This window comes from Garra rufa, chromosome 21, assembly GCF_049309525.1.
Source record: "Garra rufa chromosome 21, GarRuf1.0, whole genome shotgun sequence".
Lineage (NCBI taxonomy): Eukaryota > Metazoa > Chordata > Actinopteri > Cypriniformes > Cyprinidae > Garra > Garra rufa.
In genome coordinates, this window is record NC_133381.1 from 41715897 (window position 1) to 41734277 (window position 18381).

Consider the following 18381-nt stretch of genomic DNA (forward strand, 5'->3'; position numbering starts at 1 on the left):
ATTTTGGCTGGAACCAAGACAACAAATCTAAGTAGGAAACTCATAATTTGTTGGTTACACCAGAATAAAAAAACTAAACAAATAGGCAGCTGTTTCCTCAACAAAACCACAAAACGAACAAGACTCATCAACATCAGAATATTTAGAAATAGACAAATTAACGGGATACATTTTATGAAGAATTTTATAATGAATCTCCATAACCTTATTAGTTATACGAAATAGCCAGGCCTTTATCCAATTAATATTTGTTATAAAGGAACCCCAGTAGAATTTCCCTCTTGGAGTAATCTTTCTCTTTGTAAGAAATATTTTACGAATATTTGTAAACAATTATTTATTTATTTATTTATTTATTTTTATTAATTCAATGCCACAAGAACAAGAGGTATATCAAATTAACATTAGCTGTCAGAGAAAAAAAAGAAACAAAATAGAAAAAAGAAAGAAATTAAATGACATAAATTTCAATGTTTTAGAGCATTACAAGTTTTAAGTGCTTTTTTGTTTTTTTGTTTGTTCCAAGAGATTTACATACAATTTAAAGTCATTAATAAAATGAGAAAAATTTGGTTTACGCTGAGCCCACTTTTTCTTATGTATATGGAATTTTCCTATTAAAATAAACAAATGTATAATATGTTGCTCTTTACAATTCAACCTTTTATTTTCTGTATAAAAAAGCACTCAAATCAAATATACAAATTTCTATCATACATTCCATCGTTCTGTTCATATAGAATTCCACATCTTTCCAAAATAATCTTGAATAAATACAATGAAAAAAAGATGCAAAATGGTTTTCTTGACCAAAATTCACAGGTGTATGAAATATTACGCTTACGCATCTTAAAAACACGCTTAGCAGGATAAATTCTATGAAGTATTTTGTAAGACACTTCCTTAATTTTGTTATTGATACAAAACTTTGTTTCATGCTTTAACCCTAGAAATATTACCAAATAAAGAAGACCCAAAAAATCTTATTTTTAAACAATTTTTTATTATTTTACAAACTACAATCAAAAACATATATAAATATAACAAGACATCCAAATAAAATAAAATAACAACAAAAAAAGGAAATACAGTGTTTACAATTTACATTTTAGATATATATATATATACAAAGATACAATTTGACAAAAAAAAAGTTGAATACAACCAAATTTCAATATTCCAAATCACAACGTAATTTCACTTTTCAATCAACTTTAACTCTTTAGAAAATACAATTGTATCTTTACATTTTTTACTATCGATGCATTGAAGAGAAACTATAAATGAATGAAAATCAATCATAAAAACCTTTAAACAAAGATAACTCTTGCCTTTTTGAATATTGGCATTCATAAAAAAAAGATGCAACAATTTTTACTGGTTAACTCAAAAAAATAAAAAAAAAAGCAGTTTTCATCAATATCCATAAATTTTGACAGAAATATTATGTAGGATTTTCGAATGTATTAGATATACAAAATCGAAATTGGAGCAAGCTTTTTTCCACACAATATCTGTGCAGCAAACATTCCAAAAATAAATAAATAAATAAATAAATAAATAAATAAATAAATAAATAAATAAAATAAAATCCCTCTAGGCTTTAGAGCTCTATTTTTTATAAAATAGTAATCTAATAAATGTGTCTTATTTGTAAACAATTGTAATGAGATGACGGTTGGGCGTGACGTCATCCCGCTGCGTGTGTCGTCACGTTGTTAACGCCCCCTCGCGTTCAGTGTTGTGAATCAATAAAGTTGGTTCGCCGTCCTCCGGTAATCATGATCGTGAGTGTGATGTTTTTCGTGCTGTATCCGCTCTCGAGACTCATCGGTAGAGTTTCAGGTAAGAAGTTCACGGCGTTTCGCTGCATTAGTCGGCTGTTGATGTCGCGGTGTGCGCGCAGCACGTGCACGTGTGTCTGACTCTGAGCCCAAATAAAGCAGCTGTCAGACCTAAGACTCACTGAAACACATCTGTGGAGTCGTAAAATGTGTTGTAAAGGCCAACGGTCAGTTCAATTCCGATTAATGCTGACAAACCAGACAATCGATTAGTTTCCCTGTTATCCCATCTGGTGCAGTGATGGTGTTTTTGGATGGTAATACCATGGTACGCTGGTGTAGGGATAGACCGGGGCTAGTTGTCACAGCTTATTTTTGTATATTGACAGAAAACACATATTACCTTCTTGACAACAACATAAACAAAAGCGAATTAAGGCGAGACACTGCAGATGAATAGGCTGAAATAATAACTAATAGTTGACCTTATTTATCCATTAATAATTGATCCAAGTTTTCTAAAATATTAGGGTTAAATATGCAAATGAGGCATTGGTTAATAAAACATGCGCTAATTTGCATACATTTCTAGCACAGAAATCTAATTTCAAAACTTCAAAAATGTTTTTTTTTACATATTAGAGTCAAATATTTTTACAGAGGTCATTTTGGGTTTCTCATTTTGTCACTCCATAATTCAGAAAATGCACAAAACAATATAGTTTTTTTTTTAATAGTTTTTTTGGGTGAATAAAATGTAAAATCAAGCAAATTATATCTGAACAAATCCCTCTGTAAAAACCTTTAGAATATAGACAGGAATAAAAATGAAAAGTGTGGTGTGCGTAAGTGAGATTTATATCTCAGTGTAGGAGAAGAAACTCTTGGCCTTTAAAAATATGGATTTTAATTGAAATCTATTGAGCACAAGTGCCACCAAAGAAACACTTTGATGTTTTCTTACCACTAATATGAAAAAATAACACTTTATTAAAAAACAAAACGCCGAAAATCTCAAACAGTGTTTTTGCCTGCAGTGTCTCCTCTTAAATATGCCCATTGGTCCTGTTAAAAAGAACAATACCAAAACAACAACAAAACAATTAAACTATATTGATTTTACACAGTTATTATAATCGGGACCTGCCATTCAACAACATATTGAGCTTTGTGTGACCTGGACCGCAAAATCGGTCATTAGGGTAAAATGGTTTTACATGATTTTTCTATACAGTGAGGTCAATAAGTATTGGATCACCCTGTGATTTTGCAAGTTCTCTTACTTAGAAATCATGGAGGGGTCTACAATTTTCAGCATAGGTGCATTTCCACTGTGAGAGACAGAATCTAAAAATAAAAATCCGGAAATCACATTGTATGATTTTTTAAACAATTTATTTGTGAATTACTGTGTCAAATAAGTATTTGATCACTGGAGTCAAAAAATATTAATATTTAGTACAGAAGCCTTTGTTAACAATTACAGGGGTCAAAGGGTTCCTGTAGTTCTTCACCAGGTTTGCACACACTGCAGGAGGGATTTTGGCCCATTTAATAGATTGTGATATAATTGAAAAACATACGTAACCCTGGACCACAAAATCAGTCACAAGGGTAAAATGTTTTCGAATAAATAAGCCGAATAAATAAGCTTTCCATTGATGTATGGTTTGTTAGGCTGGACAATATTTGGCCGAGATACAACTATTTGAAAATCTGGAATCTGAGGGTGCAAAAAAATCTAAATATTAAGAAAATCACAAGTTCTTAGCAATGCATAATACTAATCAAAAAGTAAGTTTAGCTATATTTACGGTAGAAAATTTACAAAATATCTTCATGGGACATGATCTTTACTTCCTAATGATTTTTGGAATAAAAGAAAAATCGATAATCTTGACCTAATTGCTACTTAAGACTGGTTTTGTGGTCCAGGCGCACATATGACATTTCAAAACAATCTTCACTTTAACATGCATCTAAGAACAAAACATGCACCTACCATCTTCACAAACGTTTAATGGCAAGTGCTTATGAACACACACAAAAAACCCCCAACAAAACAGAAGCTTTAAGGGCTAACTGTGGTTTTCTGTCAAACTAAATTATAAAAAATAATGCAATTAGAAGTTTTTTTCCCAAAATCACACAGCCTTAACCTAATTAATGACATGTTTCTTTTTTTTTTTTTTTAGATCAAAGCGTTTGAAAGCAACCTACAAACCACACCGAAAGATCTGCCATATGACTTTTCATTTTATTTTTATTTTTTAAAAACCTTCGATTATGCCAACTTGACCATGTGACAACTAGCCCCTGACACTGTTTTCATTGAGCAACTCACGTAAACTCATCACAGTTCAGAAACAGGATTTTGTTCGGGATGTCGTGTGTCAGAAGTGCAGTGGAGATGGAGTCGACTTTTTTAACATGCTTTTTTCAGTGCCAGTAATTTCAGAATATTTCCTAATCACTTTCTCCACTTGGTTCTCCACAGAATTGTGGCGTAAGGCACCGTCTGTGTACGTTAATGGCAAAGAGGTTTGGGATGGTGGCGGTGCTCTTTCTGGACAGCAGCAGACAGGCCTGTTACTGCAGTGGAACAGCACAGAAAACACAGATCCAGATCACACGGACACCGAGAGTCCTCACGGAGCACTGGCAGATCTACCGGACGTCAGTGAGCTGAAAAAGACACCAGAGATGCACGAAGACATACACAAATCACTGGGTTACGTCAGTCAGATGGAAGCTCCTGACCACCAACACTCCATCAGTGACACAAACCTCCCCGAATCAGCGCTCGAGTGTTTAGAAGTAACATACGACGGAGATCCTGTGATGAACGAGTCTGCGTTTCCCAACATTGAGTTTCAGAGCCACTCAGACATTGATGGTATGCCGTCTGCATTCAGCCAGCTTGATGCACGTGCAGAAGCAGTTGTATGTGAAGACCCTGAGGTGGATATATCCGTGTCAGATGGACTCGCTCATCCCAGCGCTGATGTCTTCCTGGGGTTTGATTCTGACGCTGGGTACGAAGCTATGGGCAGCCCGGTGTTTGATTTGGTGGCTTTGCTTGCAGACTCTGAGCAGGTTCGGACTCCGGCGGAGCCTGGCGTCGGCTGGCATTTTCCCGTAGGCCTCGGCCTGTCACAGATGCGTTATTGCCCTTATGTGCAGTTTCCTGACGTCAGCTACTATCCTGCGCTTCAGGACGATGACAGCATTGAAGGTGGGAATCACGGATTTACTCTACAAACAAATACTGCACTGTGCAAAAGTTTTAGACCACTAGTATTTTCAGCAGCTAAAAATGGTTTTAAGTCAGTGATTTCGATCCTTTGCTGTGGTGTGTCAGTAGGAAATGTCAGTTTACATTTCCAAATATTCATTTTGCCATAAATTGTAATAATCCAGTGAGATTTTTGATTGCACAAGGAGTCTGAGTGATCTCCAAGATGCTTCAAGAGACCTGAAAAACTATAAGCAAATGTACCTAAGACAAAAGCTGCTTTAAACACAAAGGATGGTCACAGCAGATGTTGATTTAATTTTGATATTTATGATCTATTTATGACATTATTTTTGACAGCATCCTCATTTTACATCGTTTTTACACAAGCGCCTAAAACTTACTAAAGTACTGTAGCTTTGCAGATAGGTTTCTTGAAGCATCTTGGAGACGTTGCCACAGTTTTAGTCTGGATTTAGTCTGTCTCAGTTTGTTGTGTTTCTTCGTGTGATTTAGGGCTGGGCGATTTGGCCTACCTTCAAAATCTCGATTAATTGAACATTTTAACTCGATTACGATTAATGAACGATTATTTTATTTATTAATAAAATTATATTTAATTATATTTATATAATATTTATTTTTTTGCCCTCATAGTTCACTGACATGTTTTGTACAGTAAATATGCTCATATTACAAGTGAGAGATTTTTGAATGAAGGGTGCATTACTTGATTTTAAAATAACTGATATCTACTATCTATGATTATTTATTGAACATCAGTGTTGAACAACGGAAATTAAAGCACACATTGCTTAAAACGAAAAGTCACATTTTTCTTAAATTAGTGAAAATAAATAACTTCCACTTTTGGAAACAAAATAAATTATTTTCAATGTTTTTCATATTAAAAGTAGAAAATAAGCAGTATCTCTTCTAAATAAAATTAGTCTTGTATATCCTGTAAATACTTTTGTATATATACTGTTTAAGCTCTCCATCGACATGTCGTCGGAATAACGTAACATAACGGAGCGGATTTTGATTTTGGAAAATTTGATCGATTATAGGTTCTGAATGTCGATTTCGATTATTTTTCGATTAATCGCCCAGCCCTAATGTGATTCCAGACGGACTGGACGATGATAATGAGGAGATCAGATCTCTGTGTGGAGCACTGGCTGTGGTCAGACTCCTTGTGCAAACAAAAATCTCACTGGATTATTACAATTAATGGCAAAATGAATATTTGGAAATGTAAACTGATATTTCCTACTGACTCACTACAGCAAAAGATAGAAATTACTGCCTTAAAACCATTTTTAGCTGCTGTAAATACTAGTGGTCTAAAACTTTTGCACAGAACTGTACACTGCACTGCTGCCTTACTTACTTTTTTGTCTTGTTTCAGTCAAAATATTAAAAAATTCTTAAATGAATAAGGATTTTCTAGACGAGTAAAAATTATTGTCTTGTTTTCAGAATTAAGTCAGTTTTTGCTTGAAACAAGCTAAATAATCTGCTAATGAGGTAAGAAAAATAATCTTGTTTTCTGTTTGAAATAAGATTATTTTTCTTGCCCCATCGGCACTAGTTCTAAGCAAAAACTCACTTAGTTTTGACTTTTTTCTGAAAACAAGAAAATAATTTTGTCTTGTCTAGAAAATTTTAGATATTTTGACTGCAAACACGACAAAGAAATCCAAGCAAGAAAAGCATTTTTTGCAGTGTACACATAGACATCAGATGCTATATAATTGTTTTGACTGCCTTGTCTTCCATTAAAGTCATTTTTTTCTCTATCAAAGTGATGTGGCGTGTGTGGGAGGACCTTAGTGAAACCCACACTGACGTCTGTGCGGACACAGCTGCTGTGTTTGACTTCAGCATCATGTCTTATAACATCCTGGCTCAGGATCTTCTGGAAGCGAATCCACAGCTGTACACTCACTGTCCGGAGGAAGTGTTATTGTGGGACCAGCGGCTCCGGATCATCCTGAAGGAGCTCCAGATCTGGGAACCTGACGTAAGGAGATGCACAACCCAAAACATAGACTTATAACTGCTGTTGATTCTAAAATCATCATTTCCTCGTTTGTACAGATTATTTGTCTACAGGAAGTTCAAGAAGACCACTTCCTAGAGCAGATCTATCCTGTCCTGACTGACATGGGTGAGGAACTGAACATTGTATTTGATTTATACGTTGGGCATTGTAACAGTCAGTGTTGGGGGAAGTTACTTTTAAAAGTAATGCACTACAATATTGAGTTACTCCCTTAAAAGTAACTAATTACGTTACTGAGTTACATTTTATGGAAAGTAATGCGTTACGTTACTTTTGCGTTACTTTTTAAATCTGGGCAGGGCTTGCTTGTTTGTTTTTAATTTAAAAAGTTGTATTTTTTGCAAATGTACAAGCCTTTTCACACCAGAAGCCTCAGGCTTAGAGAAAAGTAAGTTTGTAACTCTTCAGCAGAAAAAAAAGAAAATTAATTCTGAGGAACAATGTATCTGTTGTTTTAGTGAGCAATATAAATGAATGCATGTTCACATTTATTCTAGAACTAAAGTAACATCTTACTCACAATTTCTCTCAACATGGGGACAGGAGAGCTTTTAATCAATAAATGGGGGAAATATAACTGGCGTTACTTATTTAAAAAAGTAACTGATATTTTCTTGTCAATTAAAAAGTAATGCGTTACTTTAGTTACTTGGAAAAAGTAATATTGTTGTGTTACTTGTAATGTGTTACAGCTACACTGGTCACAGCGTCATAACAGTCCATTTGATTGGTGCGCTAGACGTTTTCTAGGTCATACGATAATTTTATATGAACATCAGACCCAATTGTAAGATGTACAGTGGAAAGGATAATGACAAAATTAATGCAAAATGAAATGAATGACCCAGTGTGCAGACATAAACAAGTCAAGTCTAATTGGGCAATGATATAGTTCACATTTTGCAACAATACAAGCAATTAAGCAGTTTAGATTTGCTATATAGTATATATTGCTTTATATTAGAGATACACCGATTGATCGGCTAGTGATCGGAATCGGCCGATTTTTTGTCGATCCTTTTATTGCCATCGGTGCATGCAATTACGTCACAGCCACGAGCGCACTCACAGTCGTGTGTAAACATGTCTTTGGTGTGAGTGAAGATTACACAAAGATCGCAGTTTGTAACGTTTATAAGGCCAAAATACAACGTGAGGGAACAACCATGCATACAGCGTCTGCACACACTAATAGTTCAAAGCGAGCATATATGTTCCATTTGAAGGTAATTAAAGTGTGCTCAACGTGAATTTAATTTGTATTTATTTACAGATGCATTTATGTTACACCTCTCTAGTAAATATCATCTGTGTGTGAAGACGCTGTATGCGGTGGAGTATAGCTCAAATATGTGAATGAATGTTACGAAGTGTAGTACCGCTGGATTAACTGGTGACAAGGCAGAAATGCTTCTCTTTATCAAGAAACATTTGCTATTAATGCTCAAGTAATAGCATTTAGTACTAGCATTGGTATTTATTACTGTTTAAAGACACAGTGCACTTTTTGTTATAAGTTATTGTTGTGAGATGATCCTGTAATTAATGTTTTTAAAAAAAAATCCATATAAAATTAATTGAAGAAAAGTAGATTTTTGTATGCCTGCTTTGTTACTTATATTTTATTTCTAATGTTTTCAAGGCTCAGAGCTTTTTATTTTGTTAAAGTTATTTTAATATGAGGAGATGCTGTAATGTTTATACATTTCTTTTATTATAAAATTAAAAAAAACATTGAGGAAAAGATTTTTGCTAGTATAACTATATATGTTAGTTACAGGAACTAATTTTATACCTTTTTCAACGGCACAAAGCACTTTATTTTGTTGTTAAAGTTATTTTGTTGTAAGAAGATCCTGTAATGTTTAAAAATGTATTTTATTATAAAATAAATTTAATTAAAGAAAATATTTCTGTATAGGCCCTTGCTTTCATTACAGTTCTTAAAAAAAATCGGAATATGCAAAAATCGGAATCGGCAGGTCACACTTACTGAAAAATCGGAATTGGCCAAGAAAATTGCAATCGGTGCATCTCTACTTTATATGAGTATGTAATGTATGCAGTGTAGGGGTAACGCATTACAAGTAATGCAAGTTATGTAAAAATATTACTTTTTCCAAGTAACTAGTAAAGTAACGCATTACTTTTTAATTGAAAAGAAAATTTCTGAGTTACTTTTTTAAGTAACGCCAGTTATATTCCCCACATTTATTGATTAAAAGCTCTCCTGTCCCCATGTTGAGAGAAATTGTAAGATGTTACTTTAGTTCTAGAATAAATGTGAACATGCATTAATTCATCTCACTCACTAAAAAACAGATACAGTGTTCTTCAAAATGAACAAAAACACTGAAATTCAGCACAAACCTGTGATAATTAAATGTTAAATGATACAAATATCCTTTATGTATTTAATCCCATTTTATTAACCGATGTCTTTGCTGCCGACCTTCGATGATCCAATTCATCCATACTAATAAGCAAAAATTACTCAAGATAATCTAACATTTGTTTTCTTTTTTTATTGCTGAAGAGTTGACATTTGTTCTTCTGCAGTCTACTGTACAGACGGAGATTTACTTTTCTCTAAGCCTGAGGCTTTTGCTGTGAAGAGGCTTTTACATTTGACAAAAATAGAACTTTTTATATTAAAAACAAACAAGCAAGCCCTGCCCAGAGTTAAAAAGTAACGCAAAAGTAACAACGCATTACTTTCCATAAAAAGCTAAACTAAGTAATGTAATTAGTTACTTTTTAAGGGAGTAACTCAATATTGCAATGCATTACTTTTAAAAGTAAGTTAACTTTCCCCAACACTTTTCATGACAAGTTGTGAATTTGCAGATTTGTTCAAATGTTGTTTTCTGTTTATAACAATTAACAATTGAACTTTTTTTTTACCCAGATTACACTTGCATCTACAAACGTCGCACCGGTACCAAAACAGACGGCTGTGCGGTGTGTTATCACAGCGACCGCTTTACCCAGCTTTCCGTCAGCCTCCTGGAGTTTCGGCGACCGGACTGCGAGTTGCTGGATCGTGACAACGTGGGCATCGTGCTGCTCCTCCAGCCGACGGCAGGACAGAACGAAGCCTTCAGCCCCGTCTGTGTGGCCAACACACACCTGCTGTTCAACCCCGGGAGAGGAGACGTGAAGCTCGCCCAGCTGGCCATCGTGTTCGCCCAGATCGACGTCATGATCAAGAAATGCAGGAGTGAAGGAAGACGCTGTGAGGTGGTTTTATGTGGGGACTTTAACGCTTTACCCAACAGCCCTCTGTGGAATCTCATCACCACCGGACAGCTTTACTACCACGGGTTACCTGCCTGGATGGTGAGTGACCCGTCTTATACAGTGAGCGGAAAAATATTTGATCTCCTGCTGATTTTGTACATTTGCCCACTGACAAAGAAATGATCAGTCTATCATTTTAAAGGAGCCATTGGATGCAAAACTCACTTTTACATGACACACAGAGAGAGGCCCCTCCCACGATAGTTGATTGACATGAGCGCCTTACCTTAGCCCCGCCCTCACTGAGCTGAAACAGTCCGAATACGATCGCCATTGTGTGACTCTAATTGAGCGATTGAGGTGTTCTGTTGTTGGATGTAATAATGAACACAGCAGTCCTCATTTACTCCTGACATCTGAGCCGCTGAAGACACAGAGGATTAACATTACTTTCGTTTTTAAAAGGAAAGTGCCGATCCCGATCTACATATGCGTCTATGTTCATGTAATTCATTCCTGATGCAGCTTCACCCACAGCAGAACTGAGGATAAGGGTTTTTTATGCATCTTTGCAAATGGCCTTAATAATTAATAATGTGCTTCTTGGCAAGTTTTACCGATAAAGTGGCTAAATACAGCTAAAGTAAACATTACAGCTCATCATCCCACATCAGAGAGGGGCGGGGCAAGCAGAGCTCATTTGCATTTAAAGGGCCATGCGATAAAATTAGTTGATTTTTTTACAGAGCTGATATTGACAAGATAAAAGGGTGTTTTTTCACACTACTATTGAGAATTTTTAACCAAAGCATTTTCATTAAGACCCTAAAGAATCAAATGAACTTGTGGAAAATGGCCATCCGATGACCCCTTTAATAAAATGCAAATCAATTGATAACTTTTTTGAAAAGCATTTTACTGGATTTTTTAGTTGTTATTTTGTCTGTCACTGTTCAAATAAACCTACCATTAAAATGATAGGCTGATCATTTCTTTGTCAGTGGGCAAACGTACAAAATCAGCATTGTATGTTTAACGTATGCCTTTTTCCTCACTGTATGACAGCAGGACGCCAATCCTACATTTCGGTTTTCCCAGTCTTAGTGTTGTATTTGGGTTGTGTTGTGTTTGTGATTGGATCATGTGCTCTTGCAGGTTTCGGGTCAGGTGGATTTGTCGTATAAAGTCCATCACAGAAGGCTTTTCGCCCCGTTGTGGCCCAGCAGCCTCGGCATCAGCGACGGCTGTCAGTACAGGACTGAAACCCAGACCGCAGCTTCAGGTCAGCGCCAGCTCACGCTTCACTCGTCGCTTTGGATTGGCAGCATGCGTGTGTTTAATTGAGCTCTTAACTGTGTGTTTGCAGTAGAGAATCGGCAGTACAGCGCTGAGTTTCTGTGTCAGCTGCGATACCGTCCGGCGGCGTGCGTGCGGCCCGCTGATCTGGAGCTCATACCAGGAGTCACTGACAAAAAACCAGGTGAGAGATTTACTCTCTGAAAGAGAAACTCCTACAAATGCATGTTCGGCAAGGTCAGGCGCAAAAATAACTGTGTCCGCACCTAATTCTTCACTGCACATCTTTAGTAAATCCTGACAGTACTATTTCACCGCCAAAAGATGGTTTGCACACTGCAGAAAATGCTTTTCTAGCTTAGATTTTTTGTCTTGTTTCCAGCCAAAATATAAAAAAAATCTTAAATCAAGAAGTAAAAATTGGTTTCTTCTTTTCAGAAAAAACAAGTCAAAATGAAGTGAGTTTTTGCTTAGAACAAGCCATAAAATCTGCCAATGGGGTAAGAACAAAAATCTTATTTCAAACAGAAAAGATTATTTTTCTTACCCCATTGGCAGATTATTTTGCTTGTTTCAAGCAAAAATGTACTTAATTTTGACTTGTTTTTATGAAAACAAGACAATAATTTTTACTCATCTAGAAAATCCTTTTTGATTTAAGAATTTTTCGATATTTTGACTGGAAACAAGACAACAAATCTAAGCTAGAAAAGCATTTTTTGCAGTGCACTGGCGCAAGCTGTTAGTAAATCAATGTTATTCCATGATGTTGTCCATTTAGTTTCATGACACAGAAGAAAACAGGATAAAATTAGACTGATGGTTTGAATTGTTTGCAGATCATTGAAGGCAAATGTCATACTATTTGACTATTTATTATTTCACGCAGCGCTTATAACTTTCTAGATGCATTCTGTTTTAAGAGAAAATGGTGCAAGTTCTGAGTTAAATACAAGCTAACTAGCAGTTTCTAAACCTTTAGTTTGAATTTTATTTTTCAAATTAGCATCTTGCAAATGGCTGAATCTCACAGAGACTTGTGAATGTGTCACATTTGCTTCCTGAAATATATTTCTAAAATATACTGTTTTTTACAGACCCAGATGACATGGAAATGTTCAATTCAAGGTGAGTTAGCTGGTGTTCAGGTTTAACATACACAGAAGATATTTGGCAATAAACTATAAATTGTGACCCTGGACCACAAAAGCAGTCATGAGGTTTAAACTGAGATTTATACGTCATCTAAGAGCTTAATAAATGAGCTTGTTAGGATAGCACAATATTTGGCCAAGATGCAACTATCTGAAAATCTGCAATCTGAGGGTGCAAAAGAATCAAAATACTGAGAAAATTGCCTTTAAATTTGTCCAAATGAAGTTCTTAGCAATGCATATTACTAATTGATATTAAGTTTTGATATATTTACGCTAGGAAATTTACAGAACATTATCTTTACTTAATGATTTTTGGCATACACTGCAAAAAATGCCTTTCTTACTTAGATTTTGTCTTGTTTCCAGCCAAAATATCTAAATTCTTAAATCAAGAAGGATTTTCTAGACAAGTAAAAATTATTTTCTTTTCAGAAAAAAGGCAAAATTAAGTGAGTTTTGTTAGTGTCACAGGGGTAAGCAAAAAAAAAAAAATGTTATTTCAAACAGAAAACGATTATTTTTCTTACCCCATGGCAGATTATTTAGCTTGTTTCAAGATTATTGTTTTTTTCTGAAAACTAGAAAATAATTTTTACTTGTCTAGAAAATCCTTCTTGATTTAAGAATCTTTTGATATTTTGGCTACAAATATACTCGTGCTACACTGCAAAAAATGCTTTTCTAGCTTAGATTTTTTTTGTCTTGATTCCAGCCAAAATATCCAAAAATTCTTAAATCAAGAAGGATTTTCTAGAAGAGTAAAACTTGTCTTGTTTTTAGAAAAAAGGCAAAATTAAGTGAGTTTTGTTAGTGTCATAGGGGTAAGCAAAAAAAAAATGTTATTTCAAACAGAAAACGATTATTTTTCTTACCCCATGGCAGATTATTTAGCTTGTTTCAAGATTATTGTTTTTTTGCTTGTCTAGAAAATCCTTCTTGATTTAAGAATCTTTTGATATTTTGGCTACAAATATACTCGTGCTTCACTGCAAAAAATGCTTTTCTAGCTTAGATTTTTTGTCTTGTTTCCAGCCAAAATATCCAAAAATTCTTAAATCAAGAAGGATTTTCTAGATGAGTAAAAATCGTCTTGTTTTCAGAAAAAAAAGTCAAAATGAAGTACATTTTTGCTTGAAACAAGCAAAATTATCTGCCAATGGGGTAAGAAAAATAATCTTGTTTTCTGTTTGAAATAAAAAAAAAATTCTTACCCCATTGGCAGATTTTTTGGCTTGTTCTAAGCAAAAACTCACTTCATTTTGACTTGTTTTTTTCTGAAAACAAGAAAATAATTTTTACTTCTTGATTTAAGAATTTTTGGATATTTTGGCTGGAATCAAGACAAAAAATCTAAGCTAGAAAAGCATTTTTTGCAGTGTACTTAAGTTTTGTGGTCCAGGGTCACAGTTACATTGTTTTTTATTCGTCTAATTAGTGGTCTCTAGTGAGGAAGTTAGTTTTGTAGTGTTGTTTGTAAATCAGTTACATTTGAAGTCAATGGTTAAGTAGCTTTGAAACGTGTAGTGTCTTCACCTGGTTGGTTTGCGTCAAAGCTCAGAAATCTTTATTGTGATGAAAGTCAGTGGAGAAGATGTAGAGGCCGCTGTGAGATGATTGAGTGTCCTGCAGCAGCGCTTCTGGAGAGTTCTGTGAGGTTCCTCACGTCAGATCTGCTGGTGTTTGGCAGGTTCGGACACACGTTACGTCACACGCTGAACCTGACGCCGGCGTACAGTCCTGTCCGGCCCGACGCGCACACGGCTGTGGTCAGCACTCTCAACTCTGAAGGAGCGGCGATGGTGGACCACATCTTCTACTCCACCCACAGGACCGGCTCCGCTGCGGCTGAAGGTGAGGTTTATCTAGCTTTATCAGCTTGACCTCAGAGTGTCAACATCAGCTCGTTTAAATGCTGCAAATATCTGCAGCACCTCAACTTTTTGGTCCCATCTTGATTGTGAGATCAAACCAGGGTTAGTATAGTAAAAACTTTTTTTTGCACTATACTGTAAAGTTGCTTTGACACAAACCGTATTGTTAAAAGCGCTGAATAAATAAATGTTATTGACTGATTGAAAACAGCTGATATAAAAATAATTTTTACCCATTTTTTAATAAACAAAAAAATAAGAAGAAAAATAAAAATTACAAAACAAAACAAAACAAAAACTTTAAAATTAACAAGAAAGCAGAAAGTATAAAATTTGTGATAAAGTATCAATGAATCAAACATCTGTATGTAATTATCCTTCAATTGTTTTGCTATTAAAACGGTAAAAGATTAATTGTTCAAGCTTAGTGGACAAAAAGCAAATAAAGGCACCCACTTTTTTTGGTGCTCGACTGAAAAACATAGAACAATTTAAATGTAAAGTCGACACCAAGGCTCCAAAAGTATCAAAACTGTATTCAAAAAATAAAAATACAAAAGTTTTTCAAATAAATATTTGATATTGGTGTCGCCTTTACATTTAAATTGTTAAAGCTCAGTGGAGGAAGGATCAAAACATTGCATCTTTTAAGGAATGTTTATTTGTTCATCTCTCGATCATCATTGGATTGCATTGCATTATATGTTTGGATCATTTCAATCCGGTCTTACTTAGACATATTATTAGAGATGTAGAGCGAACACTGATATTTACATGATTTTATATCAGTGTCTGCTTTTTCATCTGTAAAACGGATTTATATTAAGCAGCAGAATTTATTACACTGCAAAAAATGATTTTCTTACTTAGATTTTTTTTGTCTTGTTTCCAGCCAAAATATCTACAAATTCTAAAAAAAAAAGAAGGATTTTCTTGTCAAGTCATTTTTTTTTCTTGTTTTCAGTAAAAACAAGTCAAAATTCAATGCGTTTTTGCTTGAAACAAGAACAATAATCTGCCAATGGGAAATAAAAATAAAAAATAATCTTGTTTTCTGTTTGAAATAAGTTTGTTTTTTCTTACCCCACTGGCTGATTATTTAGCTTGTTCTAAGCAAAAACTCACTTCATTTTGACTTTTTTTTTTTTTTTTTGGAAAAAACAAACATTTTTAGACATTTGGAAACAATCTAAGTACAAAAAGCATTTTTTGCAGTGAATAAAGTTTCAAAAGTTTGGGGTCTTGTAATAGTCTTTAAAGAAGTCTCTTGTGCTCATCAAGGCTGCATTTATTAGATTAAAAATACAGAAAAAACAGTAATATTGCAAAATGTTATTACAATATAAAATAATGTTTTTTTTATTTTAACATACTTCCAAATAGAATTTATTCCTGTGATGAAAAGCTGAATTTTCATCAGCTGTTACTCCAGTCTTAAGTGTCACATGATCCTTCAGAAATCATTCTAATATGCTGATTTATTATTAGAATGATCAATGTTGGATAATATCAACAGTTGTGCTGACAAATATTTTTTGGAACCTGTGATTTTTTTTTTTTTTTTCAGGATTCTTTCATGAATAACAGGTTTAAAAAGTACAGTGTTTATTCAAAATATAATTTTTTTTATAACAATGTAAATTATTTATTATTAACTTTTAATAAACTTTTAATTATTAACTTAATACATCCTTGGTGAATAAAAGTATTAATAAAGAAAAAAAAAGAAAGAAACAATAAAAATGTACTGACCCCGAACTTTTGAACGGTAGTGTAAGCCATAAAAGCGTGTTGCATGTAATCTGCTGCTCAAGAAGTGTGTATTTAGTGTGAGGTTCAGTAATGTGTGTCTGTTAACAGGTCTGAGGCTGCTGGGTCGTCTGTCTCTGCTGTCAGAGGCTGATCTCTGGTCTCTGCGAGGACTTCCTAACGAAACCTTTCCGTCTGATCATCTCAGTCTGATCGTCAAGCTCCAGCTTCCTGCTGTCTGACCCTAACATTTGGCTTGTCTTTATCATTTTCATGGCCTTATAATTGGATTGTGAAAGAAAAAAATATATGTATTTTTGGTCCGATGTGTATTTAGTTTTATTTAGAGTGAGATATCCTCCAGCGTGACGTTTGATGCGAGGAAACACGACGCACCAATTACGGTCGACATGTTCCTGATCATTTCATCAGAAAGCAGTTCTATGCATTCATGATCTTTTGGTTTTGAGTTTATATTTTGAACAGAGCTAAATAAATAACTACATGCGCTGCTGTTGTTTTTGCTATTTGAGCACACAAAATAAGAAAATGAAGATGGCATCCAAGCATCTACACTGCAAAAAATGCTTTTCTAGCTTAGTTTTCTGTCTTGTTTCCAGCCAAAATATCTACAAAATCTTAAATCAAGAAGGATTTTCTAGATGAGTAAAAATTATTGCCTTGTTTTCAGAAAAACAATTAAAATTAAATTGAAACAAGCACAATAATCTGCCAATGGGGTAAGAAAAAAATAATCTTGTTTTCTGTTTGAAATAGGATTATTTTTCTTACCCCATTGACAGATTATTTAGCTTGTTCTAAGCAAAAACTCACTTCATTTTGACTTTTTATTGGTCTAGAAAATCCTTCTTGATTTAAGATGCTTATATTATGTCTTGTTTCCAGTCAAAATATCAAAAAATGCTTAAATCGACAAGGATAATTTTGACAAAACAAGTCAAAATGAAGTGCTTTTGCTTGAAACTATGGGGTAAGAAAAATCTTGTTTTCTGCTTGAAATAATTTTTCTCACCCAATTGGTAGATTATTTTGCTTGTTCTAAGCAAAAACTTTTTTCTGAAAACGAAAATAATTTTTACTTGACTAGAAAATCCCCCTTGTTTTAAGAATTTTTAGATATTTTGGCTGGAAACAAACAAACAAAAAATCTAAGTAAGAAAAGCATTTCTTGCAGTGATGTTAATGAAGGCCAGATGCACACTTCAGTACAGAGAGAAGGTCAGAGTCATTCAAGCGCGGCTGCAGTGAAAACACCACTAAAAGTCATTCAAATGCACCCAAAATTCAAGATTTGGGGCAAAAAGAATTCCATTTAATCATTGGGAAAACTTCACAATAAGCTTCTTGTTCTTATTACACTGCAAAAAATGATTTTCTTAGATTTTTTGTCTTTTTTCCAGAAAAAATATCTAAAAATTCTTGAATCAGGAAGGAATTTCGAGACAAGTAAAAATTTGTGTCTTGTTTTTAGTAAAAACAAGTCAAAATGAGGTGAGTTTTTGCTTAAAACAAGCTAAATAATCTGCCAATGGGGTAAGAAAAATAATCTAGTAGTCTGCTTTGAACAAGATTATTTTTCTTACCCCATTGGCAGATTATTCTGCTTGTTTTAAGCAAAAACTCACTTAATTTTGACTTGTTTTTACTAAAAACAAGATAATTTTTACTGTTCTAGAAAATCCTTCCTGATTCAAGATTTTTTAGATATTTTGGCTGGAAACAAGACAAAAAATCTACGTAAGAAAAGCATTTTTTGCAGTGTAGGTAACTACAGTAGTTAACATGAGCGTTGAACAAGAATAGTGGAACTGACCGTTTCTGTCGATATAGATTTTTTTTGTTTAGAATGTTTGTGTGATAACATAAGCGGGTTAAATGTTTTGCCACTCGCTTGAGAAACAATATATGAATCTAGAAGTAAATGCAAAAGTGAAAAGCATTGACTAATGTGTTGCTTATA

General features: G+C 34.2%; 1 protein-coding gene across 1 annotated transcript; it reads left to right on the forward strand.

Moving 5' to 3' along the window:
• Positions 1–4167: 4167 nt before the first annotated feature.
• angel1 (angel homolog 1 (Drosophila)) lies at positions 4168–16786 on the forward strand. Its single transcript, XM_073827473.1, has 10 exons — positions 4168–4183; positions 4282–5019; positions 6828–7045; positions 7123–7192; positions 9996–10426; positions 11483–11609; positions 11694–11807; positions 12721–12751; positions 14468–14631; positions 16512–16786. Exons 1-10 carry the CDS (start codon positions 4168–4170, stop codon positions 16640–16642), a joined length of 2040 nt encoding a protein of 679 aa, XP_073683574.1. The 3' UTR covers positions 16643–16786.
• The last annotated feature ends 1595 nt before the right edge of the window (positions 16787–18381 follow it).

Coding starts and splice junctions, on each gene's coding strand:
- angel1 (XM_073827473.1), top strand. Junction 7,046..7,122: donor TCCAGATCTGGGAACCTGAC/GTAAGGAGATGC, acceptor TCGTTTGTACAG/ATTATTTGTCTACAGGAAGT. Junction 11,610..11,693: donor AACCCAGACCGCAGCTTCAG/GTCAGCGCCAGC, acceptor GTGTGTTTGCAG/TAGAGAATCGGCAGTACAGC.